At 39.4% G+C, this 11,218-nt stretch overlaps 2 protein-coding genes across 2 annotated transcripts; one reads left to right on the forward strand and one right to left on the reverse strand.

The window, feature by feature from the left end:
• Positions 1–572: 572 nt before the first annotated feature.
• Positions 573–7,390, reverse strand: stam2 (signal transducing adaptor molecule (SH3 domain and ITAM motif) 2). Its single transcript, XM_077727978.1, has 14 exons — positions 7,193–7,390; positions 6,546–6,630; positions 6,349–6,424; positions 5,938–6,033; positions 5,655–5,801; positions 5,355–5,424; positions 5,008–5,215; positions 4,744–4,838; positions 4,585–4,667; positions 4,151–4,238; positions 4,020–4,074; positions 3,799–3,943; positions 2,471–2,619; positions 573–2,149 (listed from the first exon to the last, which is right to left on the reverse strand). The coding sequence occupies exons 1-14, from the start codon at positions 7,230–7,232 to the stop codon at positions 1,948–1,950; spliced, it is 1,539 nt and encodes a 512-aa protein (XP_077584104.1). The 5' UTR covers positions 7,233–7,390; the 3' UTR covers positions 573–1,947.
• Positions 7,391–8,031: 641 nt separating this feature from the next.
• Positions 8,032–11,193, forward strand: hacd2 (3-hydroxyacyl-CoA dehydratase 2). Its single transcript, XM_077727979.1, has 7 exons — positions 8,032–8,296; positions 8,844–8,961; positions 9,041–9,059; positions 9,126–9,214; positions 10,030–10,151; positions 10,538–10,716; positions 10,848–11,193. Exons 1-7 carry the CDS (start codon positions 8,172–8,174, stop codon positions 10,928–10,930), a joined length of 735 nt encoding a protein of 244 aa, XP_077584105.1. The 5' UTR covers positions 8,032–8,171; the 3' UTR covers positions 10,931–11,193.
• Positions 11,194–11,218: the final 25 nt, after the last annotated feature.

An 11,218-nucleotide genomic window follows, 5' to 3' on the forward strand; every position in this document is an offset into this window, starting at 1 on the left:
TCCATTGTGGGGTCGACTGCCAGATGTATTTGAATTAGTTTCAAATAAGTCTTCTGTAAATGTAAGTATGCAATAGAATTAATAGATGAGGAAGATGAACAATTGGTTACATTAAAATAAGAACAGGTTAAGAATGTTCCTTAGACAGGACAAAGTACATTTTCAGGTTAAAGTGTAAAAAACAAACAAGCATTTCAGTCCAGAATTCATTTAAATGTATTGAACTGAAAATTAAATTGATTCCATACCTAACACAGTGATTGGTATTATGTCAATGCTTGCCAAAGAAAAAGTTTTTTTTTTAAATACCATATATTCACAATTCAGAAGCAAAAGAAAAAATAATCCTGTCATGGGTAAAAAAAATAAAATTCATAAGGCAGCGGCATCAAGGATGAAAAACGATCCGAGGACCCCCATTGTGCAGGAAAGCAGTGAGGCGCCCGATAAAAAGGTCACGCCGATAAATAAATGATGACAACCCGCCTTTGACCAATGAGACGCGCTGTTTGTTGTGTTTTTATTTTGTATTTCCTGAAAGAACATCAAGTTACAAAAGGGTAAAAGAGCACTTTGCTGAATATATACATTTATTATGTTTCATTATAATACACAAGCGCAGTAGCAGCACACCTGTGTGACGCAGATATCGTCAATACGCAGGTGGGACAAGGCCTCCAGTGGTAAATACAAAGCTAAGGTGCGACTGTACATTAAAAATGGGGCTCACAGAAAAAAAGAGACGGAAATGTTTGTAATCAGTTTGGACGATTGCCTTGGATGATTTAAGGATGGGGATGTTGGGTATCAAAAATTCTTCCGGTTTTCTGGAAATGCCGCAAGAGGTCCTCCAAATTGGTGCAAAAAATGGCGGAAAAAAGGCTTTTACAAGTTCGTGGTTTTAACAGACAGCAGTGTGAGGATAGAAAAACTGCATTTCATCTTCAAATTTGTGCCAGCAGGCATAAAGAAACTTCTCATGGCAATGTTTGTCAAATCTCCAAACATATGCAAGTTAAGTACGATGGATTATTAGAGCCAAACAAAGAAAAAAAGAGCTAACAAGGCCATAATATTATGAGATTGAGGTTGTAATATCACGAGAAAGGCATACCAGGTAAAATGATCTAATTGCGCATTAAGTAAATTATGAGATTGAGGTATATTACGAGGAAAAACGCATAATATAACCCGATTAAAGTCTTAAATGGTGTTTCTTTATATTATTTTATTTGCATACATGCATTTAGAAAAATATGCTACCACATATTTTATGTAGTGCTGCCTCTGTTAAAATGAACAAATTTGAGCATCTTTTTCAGTTTTTTGGAACAGCAATATTAAATCATATAATCAACACTATAGTAATACTATGTTGTAGCTCCCATTATTTGATCATTTAAGATAATATAGCAGCTAATTTTGCTCATTGACCTATGTATGCATATGATATAACATAAAGTTACATACTACAATGACTTTAATCTTTGTCATATTACTATGTATTACTTTATATGCTACTTTACCTTGGCACTTCTTTCCACTGACTTCATTCTTGTAATATTTCAACTTTAATCTCGCAACATTACGACTTTATTCGCACACTTCTATTTCTTTGTCCCTATTACGCCGTTCCAGTTGACAAATTATTCAAAATTAAATGTCTCCCCTCTTCACTACCAACAAATTTGTCTGGCAGTTCACCCATGATGACGAGGGAAAAAGATGTCAACAAGGCTTCCACACTTGAAAATGCTGCGGTAGCCTCGGCGTGGAAATTCACGTCAAAGATTAAGACCATGAGGATGATGTGAAAAGTAAATCTTGTATCCTTGTCTCAGGGGAGTTTCACATAGGAAGTAGTCGTTAGGTAGACCGGGACACTTACAAACATATATATATATCTCCATACATACACACGCATACAGGTGGAACCTACTATTTTGTTTAGAGGAGGGGCTTCTGGTAATACGCTCCTTGCTGGTGGTGTTGTTGTGGGGCGCCGGTGGAAGGAGGAAGAGGAGGATAGGACGCAGGTGGCATGGTGCTATTCATGTAGCGCGACATGTCCACGGGCATCTGGGGGTAACCGCTGCCACCGGCTGCCGGGTTCATGTAGTGATGAGGATGCGGGGCAAGGCTGCTGCCGCTGTCGATACAAAATGCACCCATGTTAATCTTTTGCATCCGAATGGCTCCCTCTCACCTGATTTGCTGCGAGTTGTCCAATCCATTTTGACAAACAGGGGCTGTTCAATCAGTTGTATTTGTTTTTATATGTATCATTGAGTTTATTGGGGGGGAGGTGTAGATATAGAAATCTACAAAGTCAATTGTCAGTAATGTTTAAAATGAAATTCTATTTTGACTAGTTTTGGCTAATAACCCTCTTATTGTTGCCCAGCTTTATTCAAATTGGGGGAAAAAAATGAAATTTGGATGAGCTATTTTTCCCTCTCTAATACATTACCTCATGTATGTCTGCAGTCCAGCTTGGTTATTGTTGGGCAGCGAATGCAGCGCCCCGGACTGGTCGCCGGGCACACTGTAGGCTCCTGGCGGAGGAATGACGGGTGGTAGATAGCCGGCAGCACCGGCGGCGGCTTGGCCAATGTAACCCTACACATTAAATCCACAAACAGGTAAGTAGTGTTAATAATGCACACACAAATATGTATTTAAAAAAGGGGAGTGATCTGAGATTAAAGCTTTTATGTTTCTGTTTTTGAGAATGCTATAAATATAACCCCCTTTTTTTAAATTAATAAATATTTTGAAAACTTAGTCCATGTTAAAAAGTAAAGTTATGTGGGAAGAAATTATGATCAACTTAACTTATGTTTTTTTAGACTGATAACTTAATTGTACTATTTTAGCTCCCTCGGATGTCACCAAAGCAGAAACGAGGGCAGATGTTTGCTGCCCGCTTCAGTGGACATTCCAAAATCTCAAGGGAGGAACGCTTACATCAATCATTGTAGATAAAAGAGGCTGGAAAAGGAAAAGAGCAGGCGGACGAATATTCTCCGAGGACGGTGAGGAGAAAAAAGCTTGCCTGACTTACTGCACGAATATAAAAAGACATCGCATATGGCGGTATAAACACTACGTGAAAGCAGAGTCAATATAAAGATTTGGGATCTCCGTCGCTCCATCAACCGTGCTGACTTTATATTTGCACCACTTCACTCGTCTGCTTTATATTGACTCGTCATACTCGACCAAGCAGGAGATGAAGCTCAGACGGCATGGAGTGGATTTATTTGGATGGGGATTATCTTCAATCCCAGTCCTTTTCAAATGTGAAAAAAATGCTTTAAAAAAATAATACAAGACTAGAAAATATATTTTCAGAAAAAAAATAGCATGGGAATGTTTTTACTGTTAATATCTGAAATGTAAGCTTTTTTTGGTCAAAATAATGACCAACAAGGAGATTGTTTTGTAGGATATATTGGAGCGAGTAGAGATGTGTTTTTTAATAGAAATTGACTGTTCTATTGTAAATGAATGGGTCTTGTCCAATGTTGGCAAAAAAAGTATGTTTTTGCCCACATTTTAATGTGTGGATTAAGTAAATTGCACAAACGCTGACCTTTAGTATTTAAAAAAAATGATATTTTGACCTTAGTCTGTTTTTTGCAACACACCTATAATTTTTTTTAATGATTTCAATTTGGAACATGGTTAAGAAGTAAAAATATGTGTGCTGTAGACAGTAAAAAATTAAAGAAAATTGTACATTGTGAGCTTTGATTTAACAGAGCATCCCCACAATTCCGAAATACTAGTTCAGACCTGCATGGTGGCTGGTGGGGGCGTAGTTCCAAACTGGGTCATCTTGGAGTAGGACTGGTAGAGAGGGGCCTCATTCATGAGTTTGTTGTAAAGGTCTAGGGCTTCCAGGACCTTCACGTTGAGCTCCGACAACTCCGAGTGTTTCCTGGACAGTGACAAAAATGTTGAGCCGATTCCACCCGCTCATCCTTCATAAGCGGCTCCATAAATTGTTTGTTTACCTGTCAATCTGTTGCAATTTTTCATCAATCATGGGGTTCATCTGCTCGCAAGCGCCTGTTCAATCAAAAACAGTGGTCAGGAGATGAACAAAGAAGCTTAAGTGTGTTTACCATCATTTGAGGCTTGATACCTTCCAGCTGCATCAGCTCAGAAGAGTTTAGATTTGGATTTGCCGGATCGGCATTCTGTAGCAGTGCCAAAGTTCTGTCCATCTTCCCCTGCAAAAATGGATTAACGCACGTATAAAATTTGGCTTTGTTTCTTCTGTCATCAGTATTGGCTGGTACTAGGAATTAACATGCCGACGCTGTGCAATTATCTACTTTTCAAGCTCTTGTTTTCATTTAATTTGGTGTTCAAAATGTATTTTTTCAAATTTGAGTCTTGAAAAAGAGGGGGTCGTCTTATATTCGGGCCAAAATCACACTGAAATTGGAAGTACCGAGGTCAATTTAAAAACAACAACAAAGGGGCCCAATTTCAGTCATTCTTTAAGTAAATTCCATATTTGTGTTGTATCAGATAAGCTAAATCATTTTGAACATAAAAAATTTAGACACTGACCTCATCAATGAAAATGGGCTCAGGTTCAATTTTGGGTTCCACAATCGACTCCTCTGGACTGGCCACCTTCTCGACTGCATGCACTGAGCGATGAAAAAAAGCGACATTAAATCAATACCGTTCAAATATGGAGACCGTCCACAAGAGGATGCTATGAACCTGTTTCTGCTTCACTGTTCAGGTTGGTGGTGACAAAATTGGATGGGAAGAGACCCACGCCACGATGGTTCTCGCCCTTCCACCAGTTTGGATCACTACAATCACAGAAATAAATAAATTGTGAGATATTTCATTCGATTTGGACGTCTAGTGCAGTCAATGGGAGCAAGTGGTTAAAATGTGCATTTTGTAAAGGTTTTAAAATTTACAAAAAATTAAAAAAATAAATTTGAATTTGAAAGTGACCCAAATTTTCAAGCACACCTGTCGTCCAAGACCAGGATGAGCTCTCCGGCTTTGAAAGTAAGCTCATTGTCCTCGGCTGCCTCAAAGTCGTAAAGGGCTCGAACTTTGCGTGATTCCTGCGTGGCACCGCCTCCTTCGCTGCTTGTGTAAGTCGGGGGATCGGCAGACAGCGTCGAGGGGCGTGACTCGGCCTGATGTTTCTGTTCTTGCAAGGACAGCTCGATGGCTGTCGCGTTAAGAACAAGGAGGGCAAAAGTGTTTTAAAAATGTATCGAGCAAATGCAGGCAATAATACGTTACTTGGCAAAAAGAAAATGAGGGACTACAAACGTGAATAAATAGATTTCTACATATGTTGTATGCACCTTTGGCCAGGTTGTCGTCATCCATTGCTTTGCCCGTGGCAGGAGTGCTGCTGACCTTTACACCGGACCCCTGAGGTGCAAAGAGAGGTTAACAATCAGCTGGGATGGTACAATCCCTTTTCCCCAAACCTGATTCTCTTCATTAAAATGAGCAAAAGTACTCGCTTATATAAGGTTAAAGGTTCATGTGTCAACATTTGAATAGCTGTCCACTGTAATACTGTCCCTGAAAAGGTTAAGACAAGTCAGCACTGCGGAGACCCCACATCTTTCCGTGATAGTAGACCACTCAAGACTCGCCTGTGGGGACGCGCTCGGGAAGCTGATGCCGTCCTCTTTCAGCGACTTGATGGTGGCACCAATCAGGCTTAGCTGAGGTTCCTTCTGGAAGTCGTCAGCCCATTCCACTAAAAGTGCCTTTAGCTTCTCGCCCACCTTGGGGTGTGCCTTCCAAAATACAAACACACATTCATCACCCAAAACATGTCTTCTCCAGTCATATAAATAAAACAACAAAGATTGGGGTATTCAGACTTGATGTGACATAACCATTCGACATTCATATTTTCATAGGTGCACATACCCTTCCCAGCACGCCGCGCACTTCATTTGCAAAATCCCGGGAGCAAATCTCCAAGTGGAAAATTTTGCCACAGTTTGACACGCAGGCACCCAGCAACTGTGGAAAGATCATGAAAGACATTCGCAAATGAATAAACATATTTTAAAAAAATGCTTTTTGAAGGTGATATTGTGGTCAGGGTAGTGTAAACACAAGCAAATTGTATTTGAGGAATTACAGTAACCGATGACAATTTATTTTGCAATTTCATTAAATAAAAGTTGCACGAGGGGGTCAATTTTTGGTCACTTGTCATAATAATATGCAATCATTTCTTTGAATATCATACAGTGTGCTTTCTTTTCAGGTCCAGGTGACATTATTTTATTCTAACAGACATATTGCGTGATGTTTCGCGGGTACCAAACTCACATTGAGAGCCTGCAAGGCAACGTGTGGCACTTTATGGTTGACTCTCTTCATGATAGATCTCAGGCTGTCCTTGGCTCTGGATTCATGGAGACAGTCACATTTAGAAATCCGTCATTAAATAAAACAAGACTTTAGTTCATTTGAAATTTTAGAGTGTGTTCATTCCAGACACATTGCAGTCCCATGAAGGCACATACCCATTGGGCGTAGATCCAATCCTATCACAGATGTCCAAAATAAGCCCCCAGTCATCTGTCGTGTTGGTTTCATTGGTCGCCTTTTCTACAAATAAACAAACCAAAAATGGCTCAATACAGGATAAAAGACTGATGTTATATATCACATTTTAAGGAGTATCTTAGTATGGAAGGAAGTTATTTCACAATTTTGCTAGGTTAAATTCTGCTTAATGTTTATTTTGGAAGAGTGGACGTAAAATGTAATCATGTTTAGCAGTTGTTTTGATAGCATTGTGTTATTGGTATGTTACCAACCGATTTTACACACAATAAACCTCTTGTTGGCATGAGTTAAAAAGTTTGGAATGTCCATTCATTTTAGATGACCCACATTCCTATCAGGTGATCATGACACATCAGCGAGGTCACAAAGTGTTCCCATTTCTTTGTATGCCACTGTTTCCATCAAAGTAACGAGTAAATGGGAAAAAAATAATCGCTTAACATCCCGATTTCCATCGCAACGTGAGACTTTAAAACAAAATTGTCAGCTGTCAACGGTCAAGAAATACACTCAGCAGTCAACAACGAAGCAACTCCAGCTAAGCTAAAGTTAGCAACAAGTGGACTTCTTCCAACCAAAACAGAGGCAGAGATTCACTTACCCACATCTTGATCAAATGGGTTTTGGGCAAATAAAGGCATAATGAAGGGTTACAACTACGTGGCCAGGGAGTAATAGTGTGGTGTCGGACTACTTCGACGGGAAAAGAAGATAAATAAATATCGTTTCCTTGTCCAGTAAAGGGGCACTGTTTGCACTTCCGGGAACTTGGTCGTCTTTGGCGATGCCTGTTCAGTTGTGTATTTGTGGTATCATTCAACTGATTTTTTTTTTTAAAAGGAGAAAAAGATATTAGGTACGGAAGCGTATTGCATTCAACTTTAAAATAAAAAATCCCTGATTGTTTCTCAAATTAATTTATTTGATGGTTGTTTTTTGGATTCTTATTCTCCAAATCTGCTATTTTCTGAATAATTTATTTTGATTGTTGTTTTTTGAATTATTCTTTCCCTTTAGTTTTTTCTAAGTAATTTATTTTCAAGGTGTGTCATTTTGCCACTGTTGGGAGAAAAATGGAAGAATGGCAAAACATAATTCAAGAAAAAACATTGAAAATAAGTTACTGAGAAAAAACAAAGTATATTTAAATATTAAAAAAGCCATCAAAATAAATTAATCATAAAATCGACTGAAGAATAATATTTTATTGAATGCAATTGTATTCCGTAATTACAAACTACGAACTCAGTGTTAAGAATATTTTAGTGGAAAAAATAACATACCATAGCGGTTTACCGACGCAAGATGGTCGCCAGTTAGTTACATTCCACTTATGCCTTTTGACCTCAAGCTTGATATATGTCATGTCAAAATAAAAATATCTTATAGTTATCTACACTAGTGACTTTGAATTATGATATTTTCTATGATCAAGGTAATGGATATTAGAGAACGCGGAACAAGGGGAGTCCTTAATTAGAGCGTCACATCCGTGCATTGCCTCCTGTAGTTCTTTTTCCCGTGACAGCGGGCACCTTACAGGGCCAAAGATCGTCTCACGGGCTCGCTTATTTGCAGTTATGTCGGCAGCAGCTTCAGGGGACACCAAGGCGACTCACAGCAATGGTGCCCCGGCTAAAAAGAGAGGACCCGGTGCCTTAGCTACCGCTTATTTGGTCATCTATAACGTTGTTATGACAGCAGGGTAAGATAGCATGTAACTAATGCTAATACAGCGCATGGACAGTAATGCATTTAATTTCTCCACTTATGAATTTGTCTACCTAAGAAAACATTTTTAATAGCTCAAATACGTTTTTTTCCCCTCCCAAAGTCGTCCTCGATGATTATGGGATAGAGTTTTGAGATATTGAATGAATTTCGAAATTGCCTCGCGGATTAACCACGGCGAGTCACGAATGCGCACGCGCAAGAATATCATAAGAACATTTGTAGTATACATATATATTTTTTTGTAACTTCCTTTTGTTCAACCAGATTATAGTCATTCCAATTTACTGTCGCCTTTACTCACTGATATTCCTTGTTTTCGAGACACACGACAATATGTGCATTTTAGAATCAAAATACACCACTATTTGCTGTGCGACCAGTTGCGCCACATTGTTTGAATTGCGATACCTTCACGGCACAAATAAAAAAAACGTTTTTTTGAGTGTCAATCCAGTAAAATAACATAATGAGTTCAGAGTCAGAAAATAGGCTAAATTGCTGATCATTGTTTTCCACAGTTGGCTGGTGATTGCTGTGGGTCTCGTTCGGGCATACCTGGCCAGAGGAAGCTACCACGGTCTCTACTATTCCATCGAGAAACCCCTCAAGTTCTTTCAGACCGGTGCCATCTTGGAGGTCCGACTGTTCGTCTGAGTCAAAATGATGAGAATAATGACAAAAAGTAATCAGTTAATGATTTTTCTTCCCCCAATAGATTGTACACTGTGCTGTTGGTAAGTTAATGTTTTCTCATGTATTTATCTAAAAAGAATATGAAGCATACAATTATTTCATTCCAGGAATTGTGCCGTCTTCTGTTGTCCTTACGGGCTTCCAGGTCATGTCCCGTGTTTTCCTCACCTGGGCTGTCACACATAGTGTCCGAGAGGTGAGCTCACACACATTAATATGGGAATAATCACAGCGCGACATGAAAACTGCGACTTGATACTTACTTTTGATACACTGTAGGAGGCGTCAGAGTGGAGAGCACGTAAGTCAGTGATGTTTACTTGCGGGAATGAAGGCCTTCAATGTAGATGTTCTTGATTTGCTGTGAAGATTGTTGAGAGATGGATTGACAATTTCTTTGGTTGTGATCATATAAGAAGCAGGGATGGACATTAGGAGTGGTATGAGCCCCAAAATACGTTTTCTTTAGTGGATTGACGTTTTTTCCCTGTCTGGGTTGTGTCTCCTAAGGAAGTTTCTGATTTGTTTTGTTTTCATTAGGGTAAATATGTTAATTCAGTTGAAGATTGATCTTCATGTTTTTTTCAGTGCTTATGATTACTGGTCAAAGATGTGGAAACCTAATGTTTGAAGACGATATGGATTTAGACTAAAAGTCAACATTTTTAATAATGCAATCATTACGAACTTTACGCATGCAATTCAGATTTTGGACGTCAGTTGTTAATGGAATTATATTTGAGTTAAAATTAGAAAAAAATGTTGGCTCAAATTCCAACAAGGATGGGTTTATCACCATAAAGAACATTGCGTACCGCAGAGGCAACAAAGCAGGCCTTCAAAGAACGCATATTAAAGAGCATGTTTACTACGTGTCCATCCCTTCTAGAAGAATCGACTATTCCTACTAACGAACGATTTGTGAGCAAAACCCGCATGGTGGTGTGTCGAGGACGAGCACATGGAGACAAAATGTTCTCTCACCCCCTTTGGCGTCTGATTGATGTGCAGGTACAGAACGAGGACAGCGTGCTGCTCTTTGTTAGCGCGTGGACCATCACCGAGATCATCCGCTACTCCTTCTACACCTTCAGCCTGCTCAACCACTTACCCTACCTCATCAAGTGGGCCCGGTAGGACATACTGACAGACATTTTTTCACTTTACAACATGTTGTAGTTTTTCTTTTTTTATCTAAAAGATAATTCTTTTTAAATATCTAATTTTTCTATGCATTAAAAAAAGAAAGTGTTTTTTGGACTATAAGTCGCACAATGATGAGGGGAAAAAACTGCATAAAAGGAAAACAAAGAAAAACAGATCTAAGTTGCACTTGTAAATTCTTCGTCAACTCGGCCAATCTGAAAGAAGTGCGATTTATAGTCCAGAAAATGCGGTAAGTAAAAAAACATGTATTAAGTTAGTGTTTCTGATATAATAAGCTAAAAGTTGACCACACTTTTTGACAGGAATCCAACCTTTTCTATTCAACTAATGCAGTTCTGTACTTATGCAAAAGGTACACCTTCTTTTTCTTGCTGTACCCAATGGGCGTGAGCGGCGAACTGCTGACCATCTACGCGGCCCTCCCCCACGTACAAAAGATGGGCCTCTACTCCATCACGCTGCCCAACAAATACAACTTTTCTTTCGACTATCACTCCTTCCTCATCCTCACCATGATCTCCTACATTCCACGTAAGTCCAGTATTGGACCTCCAGCGAGGCCCAAGTTACTCTTTTCAAATTGTTCAATGTTGTAAGCATTGTGACGCACGGGACAACAATGTATGCTCTGATGTTCCTCGCTTGGTTCTCCCCTCCGGCAGTGTTCCCTCAACTCTACTTCCACATGATCCGACAAAGGAAGAAGGTTCTGGGCCGCAGCGACGCCTACAGCAAAGTAGAGTGAGACAAGGAGCCTTTCCATCCAAATGGGAACGGACCCCACGCGCTCAATTCCTTGGTATTCCCCGAACTACTACTACTGCTGTGTATTTCCCTTGTTTTATTTATGAACAAACTGACCGAGCGGCACCGCCATCTTGGCCGGAACGCTCAAGGATGCACTGAAAGGAATCCGCAGCTTCCATATTAAATAGTCGACAACCCTAATAACAACAATGTGTTTGTTTCTAGCTTTCATGTCAATAAACCTGTTGGATTCTCTCTTGATATTGCTTCTATGTGTTATTGCATA

This window comes from Stigmatopora nigra, chromosome 11 (assembly GCF_051989575.1).
Source record: "Stigmatopora nigra isolate UIUO_SnigA chromosome 11, RoL_Snig_1.1, whole genome shotgun sequence".
Lineage (NCBI taxonomy): Eukaryota > Metazoa > Chordata > Actinopteri > Syngnathiformes > Syngnathidae > Stigmatopora > Stigmatopora nigra.